General features: G+C 28.0%; 1 protein-coding gene across 6 annotated transcripts in view; it reads left to right on the top strand.

The window, feature by feature from the left end:
- LOC111639799 (guanine nucleotide exchange factor VAV2-like) overlaps positions 1-20,437 on the top strand; it is a 155,144-nt gene that overhangs the window by 60,876 nt on the left and 73,831 nt on the right. For 4 of the 6 annotated variants that reach the window (XM_023385747.1, XM_023385745.1, XM_023385746.1 and 1 more), the window contains 8 exons: positions 72-176; positions 5,629-5,697; positions 7,343-7,543; positions 9,297-9,392; positions 10,591-10,662; positions 14,487-14,552; positions 14,680-14,772; positions 16,695-16,786. In XM_023385747.1, the coding sequence (XP_023241515.1) occupies positions 72-176; positions 5,629-5,697; positions 7,343-7,543; positions 9,297-9,392; positions 10,591-10,662; positions 14,487-14,552; positions 14,680-14,772; positions 16,695-16,786 (794 nt within the window). The remainder of the gene's footprint in view (positions 1-71; positions 177-5,628; positions 5,698-7,342; positions 7,544-9,296; positions 9,393-10,590; positions 10,663-14,486; positions 14,553-14,679; positions 14,773-16,694; positions 16,787-20,437) is intronic. The other 2 variants (XM_023385749.1, XM_023385748.1) reach the window with 1 other exon arrangement.

Here is a 20,437-nt window from a genome sequence, read left to right as displayed (position 1 = left end):
TTTAATTTATGTATATTAATGTTCTCTTATTTTTGAAAATAATAATTTTTATATATTACTGTATTAATTAGATTCCAGTTGTGGCTGCTGTGCCAATGGAAAAACGAGATTATTGTATTAAAGAATTAGTAGAAACGGAGAAAAATTACATTGAAGCTTTGAATATGATTATTAGAGTAAGTATATTGTGTTTGTCCTGTCCAAAATCTAATGAGTCTAATTAAACTATTTATGTTAATATTAATTATGTTAGTAGTTGTGATAATTTTTTGGAAAATTTCCTGTAACTCACAATACATCATTCAGCTTCATTCCTATTTTCTTGTTTAGATTATTTATTTATTTATTTACTAAATAAATAATCAATCAATCAACATTTATTTGCTATGGCTTTCGCCTTTACAAAGGGGTTACAAAATCATGTAACATTAACAGATACAAACATTATTATACATGGTTTCAAAAATATTAAAACTTAATTAACAATGTTATGTTAACAATAATGTTAATAAATAACAGAAAAATTTATAAATTTTAAATAACATGTCAGAGCTTAATTTATCATCATATAAATAAAACATATCAAAATCAGTTGTCAGTAAAGTAGCCCTTAAATGTTCAATAATTTCACAAGATACAAATAAGTGGTTTTTAATATTTTCACAGAGTCGGTTACATAAAGGGCAGTTAGAATGGGCGGAAATATTCATTCTATGCCTATTTAATACAATTGTATAGTCATTAAGTCGCAATTGAATTATCAAGGATTTAATATTATAACTTAAATTTGATAGTAAATAATATCGAGGTGTCCATGGAGCTATTAAGGAAATCTCAAAAAACCTACTTTTTTGCTCAATATATTGAATATCTTGAGCCCAATAATTATCTTTTAATGATTGAAATATTTCAGCCATAAAAAGGTTTTTATTTGAGACCTGAACATAATAATCAGTATAATAATCTAATTCAGATAATTAATTTTCAACTGAGGAGGACCAAGTTACAAACGAAGAATCTCCAACTATTAATTTCAATTTGTTATAAATCAATTTTTTAGGGTCATAATCTGGTAACTCCAAAATTTTACTCCAGTATCTAAAAATAATCATTGTTAATTGTATAGCCATTGGTGGACGACTCAGTTCAAATCTCAAAACAGGTTCAGGGACTGAATGACTAATATGAAATATTGATCTAATAAATCTCAATTGCGTCTTCTCCAATTTATCAATAAAAGATGGTCTCCAAATAGGGAACATATATCCCAAACTTGAACATATCAAGGGATCAAACAATCGATAATACGACTTAATAGAAGACTGCTTCATTCTGACCATAAGTTTTATTAAATTAGAAAGCTGAAGTTTATATTTCAAAAACAATTTATCTAAGTGAAAAGAAAAAAAAAACCCTGTGAAGTAAAATAAATACCCAGATATTTGTAGGACGAAACTATCTCCAACTCAGAGTTAAATAAATAAAATTTATCAGCTTTCCCCAGTCTATCCCCTCTCCGAAAAACCATTACGTTAGATTTAGTCTCATTAATAAATAATTTATTAGACTTACAGTAATCTTGTAGAAGGTCAAGTTTTTTCTGAAGACCAATAGGTGAATATGAAAATATTACAATATCGTCAGCAAACAAAAGACAGTTCAATTCTACCTCTGGTGATATGGATATACCCATTGTATTATGATTACAAAAAAATTCGGAGAGATCATTAACAAATAAATTAAACAAAATAGGACTAAGTGGTTCACCTTGTGGAAGCCCTTTATTAGCAGTTACCGCCTCTGAAAGAAAATGATTAACTTCGATTTGATAAGTGGTGTTCGAAAACAATTGTCTTATAAGATTAATAAAAGATGATGAAATACCTATCTGAGAAAGCTTCAACCATAAAATATCATGATCTATTGTATCAAACGCCTTTGACAAATCAATAAATCCACTGTATAATTTCCTCCGCTTCTTAGTCAAATTTAATTGCAAAATTCCATGAAATATAAATAAATTATAATCCACACCTCTATTCACTACAAAAGCACCTTGACCAATAGAAATAGTGTGAGACCGCTCAAGCCAAAGACACAAACGATTAGCCAATAACATAGAAAAAATTTTCTTAATTACACTAATTAGCGATATCGGATGATAATTCATAGGATCAAATCGATTACCCTTCTTATATATCATTCTTAAACAAATATTTTTTCCAAGTAATGGGAAAAGAATAATTAGTTTTAAAATTATTAAATATCAATTAAAATATTAGTCAGGAGGAATTTAACCATCTCAGCCTTAACAGCATCTAGTCCAGGAGCTTTATTATTTTTTAAAGATCGTACCACAAATTGTAATTCGTCAAATGAAAAATTTTCATCTAGTAATGAATCCGTATTAACATTAGTACAAATAGACAGTACAACTAAAGATGGTCCAGAAAAAAATTTTCTCAAATAACTCTACCAATCACGAATAGAGATATTATTATACACAACTTTACCATATCTAAATTTATTAACAATTTTCCAAAATTCTGCAGAGTTTTTAATATGTGATAATTGGAAGTTAATCTTATTCCAAAATAGTTTCTTTTTGGCTTTACATATAGATTTAAAAGTTTTTTCCAATTTAGAATAAATAATAAATTGTTGTTCAGTTCTTGATCGCCTAAATGCTCGTAAAGCACGATTCTTCTCTCTCTTCAATCGTAGGCAATCAATGTCAAACCAAGACTTTACAAATTTTCTTGAACAATGATATTTAACATATTACTTTGAATTACAGACTCAAGAATCACATCAACAAAGGACGAATAAAAAGAAAAGGAATCCAGAAAAAATCCACCTTTAATATCTGCATATCGCTTAGTGACACTATGCAAATACTTATCCAAACATGAAGATCTCCACACATAACAACATATCTTAGTAGGCAATTCTGTACTGAGAAAAAGAGAATCAAACCTGAGCTCAATAGAAATAGGGAGATGGTCAGAATCAAATTTATTCAAAACTCTAAAGTCTACCAAGTTATCAATTAATTCAGGATTTATAGCTATCAAGTCGATGACTGATGCACCCAAAGTGGAAATAAATGTAAAATTAGCAGGAGAATCAGTAACGAAACAACCATTCAATAGAATCATTCCATAAGATTTGATCAAGTTCAAAAATCTCTTTCCTCTATAGTTAAAAATCTTATCTTTAGATTTTCTAATATTATGAAAATTTCTATTAGAACCTATATACAATGTATCTACTTCGGAAGCAATTCTAGCGTTAGAATCACCAAGGATCAGGATGTCATCATCATTTTTAAAATCCAGAATCAATCTATCAAGATACTCGATCAATGAATCGTATTTATGAATAGTCATATAAACCAGAACAATTAAAAGCCCAGGACAATCCTTAAACATAAGTTTATCAAATATAAGTTTAGCCATAATAAGGTTATCAGAGAGATGACAAATTTCTAACTTACCAAGTTTCTGAGAAACCAGTAAAAACAAAACCTCCAGACGGTCTTCCAGGTCCCTCAGATTTGAGCTAACATTTCAGTAAAATAGAATTGGGAGTCCAATGATGAAAGAAAGGATCTCACCGAAAATGTCATCCATGATTCAGTTATACCAACAATATGATATGATGATACAAAATCAACAAAACTCTTGTCAGTAAAGTTATCAAACAATGAACCTTGATTATTCCATGACAATACGTTTAGCATATAAAAAACTTTTGAATAAGGAATAACAGTTGAAATTTTTAATTCTCGTCCATTCGACGATCAAACATTTTCCCTGGTAATAAAAAAGGTTCAATTTCATCAGCTTATTACTTATTAAATCAAACGTAAAGTTTTCTCCATTTATTGTTAGACAATCAGCTCTCATATACGCATCTTTTCTGGTCTTCTTAGCCTCTTGTTAGAAAGGAAAAAGACTTTTCCTCCTAACTCTCAATCTCCAATATAAATCATCAAAAAACTTTACCCTAGAGCATCCTTCCCTCTTCTGAATATTATGAACATTTCGGTAAATGAGTTTTTTATCGGAGACAATGTCAAGTTTAGCCACCACCAATTTATTTTTTGAGATTACAGTAGAGCGTCGATTTTCCGAATCAATTGGGGACTGGGGTTGTCCGGATAACTGATATTTCGGATAACTGATTTACGTACGAAAAAATAGTTTAACGTATCCGATTTCGAAATTTTTCTCTGTTGCGTGTCGCTTCGCGTTGAATTTTCGTCGATGTCAAGCCTAACAAAGACTATTGTATCGTTAAAAATTATTTTTTTATTTTGTACAAACAAAATAAATATATTGAAAAATATAAAAATAATAAAAAATTATACTTTAGAAGTTAATTTAGTATCAAAAACGTAAAATATTTGAGTAGCCTAAGACATAGCCAAAGATTGAAGCACCACAGCACTGGCGAAAATTTAAATTTGCCGACTGGAATTCTTTTGGATGATTGACTTTCGGAAAATTGACGCTCTACTGTATTTTAAGATCTTTTACCAAAATTGAATCACCACTAGGTCTTTTAATAGATTGCAAAATATCAGAAGCCAATGACAAAACTTCAGACGAATTTCCCTCTAAACCAGCAATAACAATGTTATTTCTCTGACGTTCATTTATTGATGAATCTAAAAGATATAAGAAATAGGAGGTCGAAGCAGTAAATGAAGTATTTAAATTAGAAATTTCCTCCACCTTCTTCTCTACATTGAGAAGACGTTGTTCAAAATCTTTATGCAAATTTGCCAACCATTCGAATTTAGTAGATAAATCTTCAAGTTTAGTCAAAATAGTATCAAATTTTCCTCTAAAAAGGAAAATAAATTTTGAGGTACATTTGAAGAAGAACCCAAATGAGGAAAAAAATTTTCCAATCACTGAGATTTCAAAGTTGGTTCACTAGGAGATCTTTGACATTTTCCAACAGTTGATATGGACGACTTTGAAAGGGGAGGAAGGTGGAGTACGAGGCATCGGTCCAGGATTAGATTCAATACCTCCAATTAACAATAAAGCACGTAATAATAAATATATATCAAATTCTTTAATGAAACCAAGATAAAGAATCAGATACTTTGTAGAAGCAAGCATATCCAAAGCACTATAATTGAACAAAAACAGCTCTCTCAAAAACTCACCAACACTGACGAATGTCGGAAGCACCCCCCTAAATAAATAAATAAATCTAGACAAGGAAAATAGAAATTGAAAAGTGTCTATAGAATTATTGATTAATTTATTAAAATCTTTATGCAGGCCTCTGTTATTTTTTAAAATATTTTACTATTGCTTAAATTCATATTTATTTGTAATGTAATAAAATATCTTAATATTTTTCATTATTATAAAAAAAATTATTATTTATCATTTTTCATAAAAAAATCATTATTTTATATCAATATATAATTATGTTATTTGTAATATGCTGAATTCTGTTTTTATTTTTTAATATTCTATAAAAATCTTGTCAGTTTTACTTTTCATAGTTTTATATATATAAAAAAGTTATTTTACTTAATATAAAATAATATAATGCAAAATAGTAGTATACATTAATGAAATAATTTGATATCTAATATTTTAGCATTTCATGCATCCACTTAAAAGTGTTATTAAACCTGATGATCGTAAAGTTATATTTATGCATATAAAGGTAATTGAAAAAGATATTACAATTTTTTTAAAATTAAAACTATTTACAATAAGTTTTAAATTATGCTACAGTTTAATATATAAGTAAAAATCATTAATATCATAAGTAATTTTGTTTATTATAAAGCAAATAAAATTATTTATTACTTAAATAATTTTAGATTTTTTGGTTTATGCTCACTATACAATATTTTTATGTTATAATTTTATTTTATATTCTATTATCTACATTACAAAAAATTTTGAGAAAAATTTACATCTTATTTTAGATTTTGTTATTTTAATATTATATGTTATTTAAATTGCTGTAATTTATTATCTATGATGGCGTATCACTCATATCAGCATATACTCAAAAAAAAAATTGTTAGAAAAAACAAAAAAACTTTGCATATACCTTGTATTTATAAATGGCTAAAGCTGATATCCCATCTAGTTCCAAAAATTCTCAATGGGTGACAAATCTGGAGATCAGGCAAGCCAGGGAAGTGGGACAATATGACAGATACATTCTGGGAGACCTAGTCATGTATGGTTGAGCATTACCTTGCTTTTCATGATAGGGTTTCCAGCCCTATCATAAAAGGCAGCACATAAGAGTACAGGATTTTCTATACATACTGCTATGCCATGCCATGAATGTTCCTTGCACCACCATTATGAGTAATTGACTGTGATATGAGATGGCTCTCCAGACCAGCACAGCAGAAGTGTGCTGTTTTGGGGTATTGTTTAACAGTAAAGGTGGAATTGAAACACACTGTGTCCTATACACTTTAACATGAGGTTCATCCATTTCCAAACTGAACTGGGATAAAAATGCTGTCAGTTCATAAGCAGTCCATGCTTTCCTGTCATGGCACCACCAAAAACAAAGCCAAAGATTAAAAAATTTTTCTATCAGATGGTGATTAATGTTGAAGTTAAATTGAAGACTAAGTCTGCCAAAAAATAGTCACCATTTATTCACATTTACTGTTCTGGAATACAGCCTTTTATGACTGACCTTTCTTTTTAGGTTACTTTGTCACAAAACTTTAAAAAGAATGTAAATATGTTCAATTAAAAAATGTTTGTTTTTAAAATTCTTATACAGTTTGTTGATAGCTTTACAAAATTGTTTTACAAATTCTTTAGTAGCAATAAAAAGAGCAATAAATAAAAAACTGTTGACTCCGAGGGAAAGAGAGAGAAATTTATTTATTTGAAATTTGAATTGTATTGAATTTGTGGAATTATTAATTTATTTAATTAAATACATTTTAATTCAAAAATTTTTAGTGTAATGTTTATTGTTTGATGATTAACTATCCATATTACTTTGAAACTATATTGATGTATTTCATTATTTATATATGACAAAAATTTTAAATTTATAAATTAAATTATAAATTATTTTTACATTATATTGAATTTTATGTAAATTATGCTTTTAAATAGAATACTATAATTAATTAATAAGCAAATTGTATATGAATATAAGATGTAATTTGACAAATCAAATCTTATGTGCATGTAGGATTGAATAGGAAGTGAAAAAATATCATTGATTTAATATTTACTCATACAAAATTTACAAAATACTTAGTTTTTTGGCTATAATAATTAATCATTTAATAATTGTATGATAAAATATTTCATTTTAGGATTTAGCGAGAATTCATACAGAATTTCATAGTGAATTGTATAAAGCATGTACTTCAAGTCAGTACAAAATTAGTGAATGCTTTCTTCATTGGAAAGAAAAGTTCATAATTTATGGGGACTATTGTTCAAATCTTCCTCGTTCCCAAGAACTTATAGACGAATTATGTAATAAATATGAAATTGTAAACCAGACAGTTTTGGTAAGTATGATTTTTGTAGTAAAACTGATTATTATATTATTAATTGTAATAAAATTATAAATTGTCTTGTATATATTTTGTTTTATTTTGGAAAAATCAGTTTTTATTGGGAAACCTTTATAATAAGCTATTTATTTTTAAATTATTAAATTTATTCATATTTATTTATATATTTATAAAGTGATAATTTTATCTGCTGCTAACCGTATAATAACTTGAATAATTTATAACAATGTAATTTCTATTATTTATTCTTTGAAATCCCTTAAGATTAATTCAGTTAGTTTAATTAGTGCAATTAATTTAAATTAAAATTGTATTAAATTTATTAAAAATTAACAATGGTTAAATTAATTAAAAATTATATAGTGTGGCCATAATAAAAATTTAGCTATTTTTTATAGAAAAAATTATTAGAACATTTTCAAAATTTATAATTTTAGAAAAAAGTAAAGGGAAGGAAATTAGGTAAAAGAAATTAATTGCAAAAGTCACTTTAAAGTTATAAACTGTAAACAGCAAAATCATTAGTAAAGTTACAGAAATCATTAATGATATTTCCATTTATAATGTAAATTTATTTTAATGGAAAAAACTTTATCCAGATTTACTTTTATAATTTGCAATATGGTTATTTATAATAAAATATTCCAATTGTAGATTATAATTATGGTCATCTCATATAGATTACAAAATTTATGCAATTTAATTGATATAGATTTTGACAAAAATAAAACTTTTAGTATTATGAGATGAATGTAAGATTTCAATTCAATTAATTTCAGTTTTGTCTAGTTCAAAATTATCATTTATTGTTAACTTAGCTAACATAGTAAGTCTTTTTTGTGACTGAATGTGGTTTTTTTATATTCTAAAATTATTTTCTGTAAAGATATCTGAATTATTCAATATTAAATAAAGTACAGTAGAGCATCAATTATCCGACCCCCGATCAACCGTCACATCGGTTAACCAACCGCATTCTAGTCGGCAAATTCAAATGTCTGCTAGTGATGTGGCGCTACAATATTTGGCTATATCTTGGCTACTTTAATAGTATTTTTACGTGTTTTAGCTGGCAACATGGCTTGACCACGAAAGGGAGCCAGTATTTAAATGAGGCTTAATTTTCTAATTTTTAACGATACAATAGCGACAATTATTATTTTAAAAAAATTTTTGTTAGGCTTAACATCGATGAAAATTCAACACGAAGTAGGTTAATAGCGATATACTAATATACTAATTACTTGAGATATACTAATATGCTAATACACTATAGTAATAATGTATTTTTTCATTCTTTTCAATTATCCGATTTTTTCAGTTATCCGATCAACCCCAGTCCCCAATTGAGTCGGATAATCAATGCTCTACTGTATTATTACTTTATCTTTTAACATTATTGTGTGTGTGTGTGTGTGTGTGTGTGTGATTTGTCATTAAAATTTTACTAATTCACATCTTTTATATGTAACCTACAAAGAGAAAGTAAAAACAAATATTAGCATTCTAAGTGGAAGTTTGTTAGCTATTTTTAATAACTTACATATTAATTTCCGTGGAAAGGGGACTATAGAAGTAGATTAAAAATGAGCCCATTTAGAAACAATAGTTTGAGTATCCAGATAGTATATAAAAATATATTAAAATGTCTTTATAATTCCTCTAAATACAATGAGTCAGATATAATGTTTAAATAAAATGAATGAAATTTTATAATTATATTAACGAGCTACAACTTTGTATTTAGCGCTGTCAGTTAGAGGCCAATGATGGAAAATTTAAACTTCGTGATCTTCTCTCCGTGCCTATGCAGAGGGTGCTTAAATATCATCTCTTGCTCAAGGTAAGCATCATATAAAATTGCTTTGCAAAGATGGAATTTAATTACTTACTTAAATAACTGATATTATATAATTTTATTTTTTACATATATTTATTTATATTTATGTAATTCTAATTTTTAATAATTAATTGTTTAATTAAGTTTGTTAATATTGGCTCAAGATCTTTTGTCTAATACAGTACATCCTGTACTTTTGTACAGTCGACCCCCCTATAACGTACGTTCCTAAAACGACAATTCCTATAACGTAGCGAAAAAATTGTAGCAACTTTCGTATAACGTACCTCCTATAACGTCGTTTCGCGACAAGATTGATAGAGTCTGGACCAATAGTGGATGAGCAGCCGAACTACTTTCCTCCGACCCTGCGCCACGCTACGGAGCGGCTAAATTGAGTTTGCTATCGTCTGTTTAGTATTATATATAAATTATATATAAATTAGGTACTGTACATATAATTATATATTAATTATATATAAATTAGGTACTGTATATATAATTATATATTAACTTAATTTATTGTAACTTTATTATAATTATATATATGCTTTCTGCCGCCTGGCAACACGCTACGGAGATTTTAGGCTAGTAAGTTGAGTTTATTATCGTCTGCACAGTATGTAAATTAGGTACCGTAAGTCTAATACAGCACTAATTTTATACATTTCTTGTGAAAGAAACACTTCTTATTCAACGTCCATAAAAATTATTTATATTAATGATGTCTCCAAAGGTCAAGTTATTTTTCCGCCAAAAATTCGTTATCAGAAATTGCGGCCGTCGTTTCGCGTGCTGTTCCGCGATGAAAACCAGCTTTAAGCAACGGCGTAGTCGAACGGTGTAAGTAATCCTACAATTTTTTGTTTATAGCATAGTTTATACAGATTATTCCCAAAAAATTATACGTATTTTGGAAATGTTGAGTGGAATTAGTCTAGAATCGGTTAATTTTATAGAAGAAAACCTTTCGAACAGCCTTAGTCCGTAAAGTTCACACCTATCGGGCTGCGATTGGCTCATTCCTACAACGTAATTTTCGGTTAGCGTGGAACGTATCTAAGCGTTATAGGGGGGTCTACTGTATAAGTTTGTTTTGAGTGTTTTTTCATTGTATAAGATTATTTCAGTAATTTAGTTATTATTATTAATTTTTATGTGACATTATTTAATAATTTAATAAAATTTCATTTTATTACAGGAATTATTGCGAAATACACCAAAAGTTCATGATGACTACTTAGGACTAGAAAAAGCGCTAGATGCAATGCTGGTATAATTTTAATTTTGTTTTATAAGTATACATTAAATATAAAAAGTATATATTAAACTACTTATATTGATACTTAAGAGAAAGATTTGATGAATCAACATGGCTCTGAGTATAAATTTATAAGTTCAGTGGTTACATTTCAGAAGAATTCAGCAGAAAATAAGTTTGTTGGTTCCAAGTACTTGGAATCAATATGTACTCTTAAACCTGACAAGTCTAAGTCCAAAGTTTGTATATTTTAACAGCATTAAACAGAAATTGTCAATTGTTAAAGTATTTTATTAGTAAAGAGGTAGGAAAATTAAACCTAATTAGTAAAGATAACCTGTTAGTTGTATTTTATCTACAGTATTGACATTACAGCACAACAAACATTTGTTGATTTGAGATGTTTTGCAGTCTAGTAACTTGAAAATTGCCCAAATCATAAAAAGAAATTGTATGCTGATAGAAAATAATCAATATAAAGATTTAAAAGAAAAGCAGATAGATATTAAAAATTCCAAAAACTCAAAATTTGGGATTTTTTAAGGTAGTTCAGGTCAGAAGCTTTGATAGTTGAGTGGCTAAGGCAGTTAAGATATCATTCTACTATTTTGGGGACTTGGGATTAAACCTGGAGTGAGTAATTCCATAGGAATTTTTAATGTGGGGTCTGTTCCGGAAACTTGAGTCCAATTTCTCATAACCTAGTTGCCTCATTATTGGTCTGGCAAAACTTACAGGGGGGGTATTGAAAGATGGAAGGTTTTCTTAGTATCAACACAGCAACTAAACTTTAAATGAAATATTATGTGTATATATGCTAAACTTTCTAAATATTTAGTTATTTATTTCTGTTTAAGACGTCTTGTTTCTTATAATAGTTGTTCTTTCTGTGGATATTTGAAACATCATGGAAAAGTATTGTCACAAACAACAATTTTGTAATTATAATTAAAATAAGTGTTTACTTAACAGGATATAAATTTTAATTAGTTAATTGTATTTGCCAAATTTATGAAATTTTCAATTTTTGAATATATTGTAGATATCCTAGTTCAATAAACAGAAACTAATGTACTTAATACAGATACAGATTTAGATTGGAAATTTAGATTTAACTCAGAGAATCTCAAAATACCAAGTTTTGGCAAACCTTTACAGAGACAGATTATTGTTTGGATCTGAAATAACTTTTATTCACTTTCCTCGGGTAATTTGAACTTGTCAACAAGATATCTTTGTCCTCTGTTTTTGTCAGGAAGTGATTTGGTGGCTGAAAAAGACTTCTGGTTTTGCTGTGATGACACTCAGATTTTTCAAACATTTTACCCACAGGTATCATCTACAAACCTTGTTGGTAGACAGTCAACTTATCTCTCTGATTGAATTTTCAAACTGACATCAAAAGTTTATAGGGGCTAATCCTGGTGATCAAGTGAGAGGAGTTTTCTCTCACTGTCTCTTGATCACCAGTTGTTTTGTCAGCAGTTAGCAATTTGACAATAGAAATGTGATTTTGCAGTTGACATAGTTAACTCTGAGACATAACCTTATGTTTAAATTACAAACTTTTGCTATCTCAACAGCTTTCTTTCTTTATTTTTTTGTTCGACACTTTATATATTTACACATAATCTTAGATGTTTATGTAAGTTCCGTGATAGTTTGTTTGATGAAAATTTTTCCATGTTGGGACGGGAAGTTCTCATATTTTATATATAAATATAAAATATTAAATACTAATAAATATTTATAAAACTTTAGATTTCTTACATTAATATAGTGATCACTTTAATTAAAAATTCAAAAATTTTATTCAATTCTGTAAAGTTTTTATAATAATCAACTTATGATACAGTTAATTTATTACTTAGTTTTAACATATCTTAAATATCTGAACATATAAACATATATATGTGAGAATGCGAGAGTGGAGAGCAATTTTATTTGAAAATTTATTTGTTTTATTTATCACATGCTGGTACAGTCTTAGATTTACTCACTTGATTAATAATTTCAATGTAATATTTTAGCGATAAAATAGACAAAAGTTGTAATTTGTTGTGGGAAAAGGAAATAGAACTTTCCTCAGAAAGTTGTTATTGCTCGTATCTGACAAACATCTGTCCCTTACATCAGATGTATGTCCTGTCAGGTAATCAAAACCCTAAAATCTGATTGGTGGAAACTTAGAATAAAAAAGGAAAAACATCACGAACGAGTTTGGGGCAGCAGTCAACTACAAGAACCTGCCATAAGAGAGACAGTCAACAAGGATAAGACTGCCATAGAAGAAGGCAGTCAACATTAATTACAGGCAGTTCACGACCAATTCAAACCTGCCATGTTACCACAATCCATGACCAGAAGGAACTTGCCATAACAATTAGAAGAAGATAGTCCCACTCTGACTCTCCAGCATTCATCTCGCATTCTCCAAGTTTGATCGACAGAGGTATTATCATTATTTTTAACCAATTGTAAACTCTCTCTCATGTTTTAGAGGTGTATTCTAGATAGACTCAATTTACAATAGGTTATCTTATGTATCTCTTTGTTTTATTTTATTTATTAAATCCTTTTTGTTGTTTGTTAACCTGTTGATTCCATCAGTTACTTAATGCCATCCAGTGACTCAATGAGCAGGACTAACGGTCCTGATGATGAAAGGGTATTAGACTCTTCATATTCTCACATATACACTTATATATAACATTTAACATATACTTTTTTTTTAGAATAAGCTGAATAGAAAGAACGTAGAATAAGTTTTAGCTCAATTTTATAAAAGCTCTTTAGTTTTGAAGATAGTATAAAATCAGTTATTGATGACATTTTGCATATATTAAGCTTTTTTAATGTGTTATCAAAGTTAGTAAATCTTTATTAATTTATATATTTTGGCTTTAATATACATTATTTTGAAATTTTATAATGATTAATATTTAGTTGCATTGTAACAAATACTGTGATAATTTTTATTTTCATTTATTTCAATAATAATTTATTGTTTAATGTTGAATACTTTTGATACAAGAGATCATTGTTGAATAATTATTTATGAGCTAAATTAGGCTGAATTTTAGAACTTATTATAGAATATCTGTCTGCCTGCTTTGCAACTGAATGTAATGAACATTGTTCATGTTAAATGCTTGTCACCTGAATTTTTAAACCATAATCAATAAAACCATAAAAATATACTTAAAATAATAAATACATTTTTATAGACATTAAAAAGTGGTTATACCAAGTGATAAAATGGAACAAGAATCACAAGAAGTAATAACATGAAGAGTTTGGTGACATTCCAAATCTGACTTAACAGTGTCATGAGTTGACAGTGCTTATTAGTATTCTGCTACACATTACAAGAAAAACTTAAATTTTAAATTTCTAAAATTTTTTTTGCTACAGACTTGAGGGATAACATTTGAAACTCTGAATAAATAAATGAATAAAAATACTTGCATTATAAGGCAAAATTTTTATAGTTGTATGAACAGAATCATAAGATGATTTGTTAAAAGTATTGTGAACTTAATTGTGCCTGAATGTTGAAAAAAGTCTTTTCTTGGATAAGTTTTCGTAAGGCAACTTTTTATCACACTGACTCAATGGATTTCTACTTATTAAAATGTTTGTAAACTTAAACCTTAGTAGGTACAGAGAATTTGGAATAATTTTGCACCATTATCTTAATTTTTTCTTCATGTAACTTTTCAGTATGAAAATTTCTTTTTGTAGCATAAGGCATTTCCAATTATCACAAAACTTATTTAAATTAATAATGAGCTAACACTACATTTGAAAGTGGTAACATACAATGAATCATTTAGCTGACACTGGAATATGGGTTGCCAAGTCTGACTCTCAGCATCAACATACTTCTCACACTATTTCTTGTGAGTCTCTTTTTTTGTTTGTTCAAACCCCAGTATATATAATAAACTATATAACTGTGAATATAAAATAAGACTTCTAATTCTAGAAATGTTTCCTCAATGTAATATTTGTGATAATTATTTACAGGATCTTGCACAGTATATTAATGAGGTGAAAAGGGATAATGAAACTCTTCAAATTATAAGTGATATACAAGCCAGTATCACAGACCTTAATATGGTAAGTGATATAAATTTTAATTTTTGTGTTGTAGATGAATAAATGTATAACTATTAAATCATTAAATATCAAGAAGTAAACATTTCTTGAGAGAGATGTTTCTTCCACTCTTGTATCTTCAGTACAAGAGATGAAAGAAATTATTAGGACTGTTCTAAGTCAAAATTTTGATATATCAATGATCAAAAAGTTGTGATAAATACTAAATAATTTGGTACTAGAGGTAGGCATTAGGTGTCATCTATTGTTAAATTTAATAATTATAATTAAATTAATATTTAATAAATAATTTAGAATATTATAAATTAAATTATTTATTTAGTAACTAAGGGTGGTTATATCTAAATTAAATATGTCTAGAAGGGAAGATTGGATGGAGATCTAGGTAGTGTAATTGGCAATGCACTTGTGGGTTCAAGTTCTGCTCCAGGCTGATTCCTTTCTTCCAGAATATTCCAAATTATTTATTAAATATTACTTTAATTATAATTATTAAATTTAATAAGAAATGGCACCTAATGTCTACCTGTAGTACCACATCATTTAGAATTTAATTAAAAATAATAGCAACAAAGTAGCTCAATTTAATTCTTCAATTGTCTGGCATATTACTAAAATATCAGGCATTGGGATGTTTATATTTGGTAAATACCAAAAATTATTAATAATAATGTATATTGACTATTGGCACAGCCCTAGAAATTATCCTGTGTAATGTTAAATTTGCCAACTACAATTGTATGGATATTTTCTATCATTTACATAATTGTATAATGTGCAAGATTTGCAAGCTTTTTTAAAGTTTAAGTTCAGTCACAAACTTTAAAAGAAGCTTGTGACTGATAAGTGTTTACAAATCACAAAACTTGGCACCATAGTTGATTGAAAAAAATGTAGAATTTTATGTAAATGTTAAAATTTGAATAATAATAATCTAATTTGTGAAAGTGGATTATATTGTCAGTAAAGTTAGAATGGTCATCAACCGTCCAGGTATTGTTGTACACTTGGATTATGTTCTAAAACATATTATTCAATAAGCGGATTTTACAACATTGAATTTACAATTCTGTTTTTTAAAATAGAATTGGAAATTTTCAGTTATAACAAAATTTCTAGATAATAGTGTTTATTTACTAATTGTAACTATTAAGTTTTTGATGATCTAATTACTTATAATTGTTAATCAAGCTAAAAATAAATGTTTATTGTAAGAATTATCTCAGTTTTTATGAAGTTGAATTTTAACAGTTACCAAACTACAGTTCTTCTAGACCAGTGTTTCTCAACCTCTAACGAATCGTCGCCACCTTCAACATAGTATTGCCCCCTTCAATAAAACCGTTACATAGTATCGCCCCCTTCACTTCAAAATTCCGATGCCGAGGGCCAAGGCTAACGCCAAATTCGTACTGCATTGAATAGACTATTGACTAGTATAATGTCATTTGTTTAATTATTGTACAATATAAAGAATAAAATATCTAATTATTCTTAATATAATGTTTTTCTATATCACCCAGAAAATTGTTTTTTGCCCCCCCAAAATATAAATTGTTACAAATCGCCCCCTCAACATGGAAAAATGCCCACATGGAGGCAATATCACCTCCATTGAGAAACACTGTTCTAGATCTTATTGCAAATCTTGTATATTGTAACCCTATATATATAGTATATATACCAATATAGAGTAGGGATACAATATACTTTGGTAATATATCAGAAATACATGAGATCATGACAAAGTTTGGCCACCCTGTAGTATACTGTTATCTCATAATTTAAATACTATATTATTTGTTATATTGTTGTTAGAATTATATATTTATTTAAAATCATCATAAATAATAATTATAAATAGTTTATAAATTGATATATTTGTTATTTAATGTTATTAAATGCTGTTTATTTTATTATAGCCACTGAATACAGAATTAAAAGATTATGGAAGGTTGTTAAAAGATGGAGAATTGAAAATCAGATCACATAATGATAACAGATTAAAAAATAGGTTAGTTATTTCATATATTATTTGATTTATCATCATTAAAACAGTGAGAGATTTTCATTACTTCTTTCTCCTTAATTGGTGGATTGTCCAATGCATACAATTGTTAAATTAATGTCTAAATGCTGTTTGTTGAAATACACTTTTACACTCAAGTCAGCTTTTGAAACTCTGATTAATAAATATATTGTAGCAACCACATCATGCTTGTATTCTAGTTTTACCACTGAGCAGTGCTTCATATGAGAGCATTTAATGCAGAGAATTGAATGAAGTGCTCTCAATTAAGCTGTTTGAAAGAGAATAATCTAAAAATGTTGATGACAATCACCTTAAATAGCCCATCAGTTTTTTAGTTTTCAAATGTGGCAAAGCTATTGAACTATTTGAATATATGATAGACAGAAAAATGAAATATTTTTTATCTAGATTTATTATACCATAAATTAAGATTTGTGTTACTGTAAGTAAGCAATCTGAATCAAACTGAATCAAAAATATGTATTTAATTATATGAAATCAATGCTGTCAAGAAATAAATTTTTTAAAATTTGACTCTTAATGTACAGTGAAAACTGCTTAGGCGACCACCTGCATTCGATAGGCACCTGTCAAAACAGGCAAAAATTCCTGGCATGGAATAGTTTATACATTGAGTCTTCGTATAAGTTACCCGTATTAAACGACCACCTGTGTAATACGACCATGGGCATAATTTTTAGTCCAAAACAACATACAGCAATTGTAATAAGTGACCACTTCCACAGTCTAAACTATTGTTTGAACCTATCTCAGCAATGTTTTCCCCTCCTAATATAGTGAATTAGTCTAAACTCTTGTTCGAACTCACCTCAGGCAATTCTCCCTTCCTTGAAATTATGTGTATCCCTATGTGTATCCCAGGTGTTAATGAATTAGTCTAGCAACAAAGGAAATTCATTTCAATTTGTTTGAAATTGTCCGAAAAATGAAAGAAATGCAAAGTGTTGTTGTTAGAAGAACGTGTTAAAGTTATCAGAGAGAGTGAAAATGGTATATCACAATGGCAATTAGTGGCAAAGTTTAACTGTGGGAAAACGAAATTTATTTTACCATAGACCTACAGTATTTTCCTTAGGGGTATAAAATATTGTACACAATACAGCTGATCTCATCATTTGATAAAATTTATTTTATTTATTTATTTATTTTTTTGAAGCTCATATACAGTACATGTGCGATAAATAGTTTCTGTATCAACCTACCTTATTTCCATGATATTTTTTAGAAAAATAATATCCAAGTAATTTTCACACACAAAATATTAAAAAAAAAATAAAAAGCATAAATGCAAAAATCAGTTTTACAGGCAACCTTCCTTTTTCGATTACATAATACGATTTCATTATATTCTACTGGACAATCATGGAATGTAATGAAATCATATTATGAGAAAAAATAATAAAATCATTTTATTATTAATTAATAATTTTTCTTATTGTACTTAAGAAAATAATAAATATTAAAAAAAATACACTATTTTTAAAGTTAAAATAAGATTAAACTAACGAAAATCAAAACTAAAGTGATGGAGAGATACAACGTGCTTACATATTGATGACATAATACACGTAACTGAGGAGTGAATGAAAAGAACCAAGTTGAATTAATTAAGTCGGAAAAAAGAAAATGTACATTATAATCGAGAAAATGCAAGTATTATATTAATTGTATACTGGCACAATGAAGTGACTTTTCTTCAACACTAGGCAAGTTTCAATCTTTATTCAGTTAGAACGTTTTGCTATACATCTACGTTTCGGGCATTTGCCCCTCCTCAGCCAACTCACTTCGATACAAACACCAAATATACAGTAGAACACCAGACGACCCATAGGTTCACATAACGTTTCCACCATAAAATCCGTTTTATTTTTACAATAACATAATTTGTTATCTTAATTTTTACTACATGGACAAAATAATTGATAAACTTTACAGATTTAAAATCTAAAAATTACAATTTCAACTATTACCTAAAGTCGTATTATATTAATCTTTAAAATACTGGTATTAAATCTGTCTTATAAAATCATGACGACTGATAAGAATCTGATAAGAATAAAATACAATACCAATATAGCTCTATTGTTGAAAAAATTTGCTTATTTTTGCTTACCTTGAGTTTTGTTTAATCGAAATAACTAAAAACTGCGCAAAATACATACGGAAATATGGCATTACAGCACCACCTGTATTGGACAACCACCTACCTAAAAGACCACTTTTTGAAAGAACTGTGGGTGGTTGTCTTAGACAGGTTTTACTGTACTCAACTGATATTCTTATGATCCATGAGTCAAAATGGATTAGAATAGATCTGCTGTCAGTTGCTTGCTTCTTTACTGTCTTTTTTACACTAGGAAATAATTTGATCTGACCATGTCCAAGTCAAACTTAGTTTAAATCTGAAATAAATTGAAACTTCTAGATTAAAAATCAGATTATTTAAATGTTAAATTTTATTAAGCTCTATAATTTGAACATATGAAAATTAAAAATTGAACTTTTAAAGTTCACTAAAAACTAAAAGATATGGTTAAATATATCACTAAATTTTAAACTTTAGCAGATGTATGTTAAAATAAATATTTTGACCTTTTCAAGGACATCATCAAGTAAAAACAATTTTTCTTTGGTATATTACAATGATCTCTATTTGAAATGATGAACTTTTAAAAATTTTAAGCAATGTTCTGTTTTTTGAAAGATTACCTGATGATGACTTTGGAAATATTAAAAATATTTGCTTTAACAGATATCTGCTGAAGTTTAAAGTTAGCAATATAGTAATACCCCGAACTTACATGATAGGTGGGACCGAGCGGTAACTGCGTAAGTCGAATTCGCATAAGTCAGGGTATAATTTCACATATAAATACATACAAATGATTTTTAATAGGTGCCAGAGACTAAAGAAAACAATAATTCAGAAAAAAATGTTTAATAAAATCTTAGATAATATTGGGTTGTTCGGAAAGTAAGTTCGTTTTTTTTCCGTGGAAAAACGCAATATTCTTATAATAAATAAATATTTTATTGAATTATATATTGACCATTTTGGTCAAATGCCTGTTGTCATCATTTTTGGCAGTAGCACGATTTCACATTCATAAAAGTTTTGATCGTTGCTTACAAAAAACCGATCCAAGTGATTTTTGACATTGTCATTTCAAGTAAATGTCTTACAGTTGAAAAAAATTGTATAGACCGGAACAAGTAATAATCTGAGTGTGCTCGATCTGGTCAATACAGTTGGTGTGATAGCATGTCCCATCTAAGTTATAACAGTTTCTGATGAGTTACCAAACTTGTGTGAAATTTGACATTATTGTGGTAAAACACTACAGCTGTTTTTTTTATCAATTCTGGCCGGCTTTTTCTGTTTGATGATATTATGCAATTTGTTTACTCAAATGCAGTACACTTTCGAATCAATTGTTAAATTGTCTGGTAAAAGCTCCAAAAAAAATTTCCTTAATATTCCACCAAATAGAGCATTTCTCTTTGAGAACTCATGGAATTCATATATCGAGCTTTGAAACGAAACCAATTTGTTTCAAGTACTCATAAACAGTTCAATTTGACAAATTTAATCTCTTAGTGATTTCACGT

The sequence above is a fragment of the Centruroides sculpturatus genome, unplaced genomic scaffold (assembly GCF_000671375.1).
Source record: "Centruroides sculpturatus isolate CEXI.00-Female unplaced genomic scaffold, Cexi_2.0 scaffold668, whole genome shotgun sequence".
Classification (NCBI taxonomy): domain Eukaryota; kingdom Metazoa; phylum Arthropoda; class Arachnida; order Scorpiones; family Buthidae; genus Centruroides; species Centruroides sculpturatus.
The sequence above is the reverse complement of the archived record's forward strand: the minus strand, read 5'-3'. Positions and strand labels throughout refer to the sequence as shown.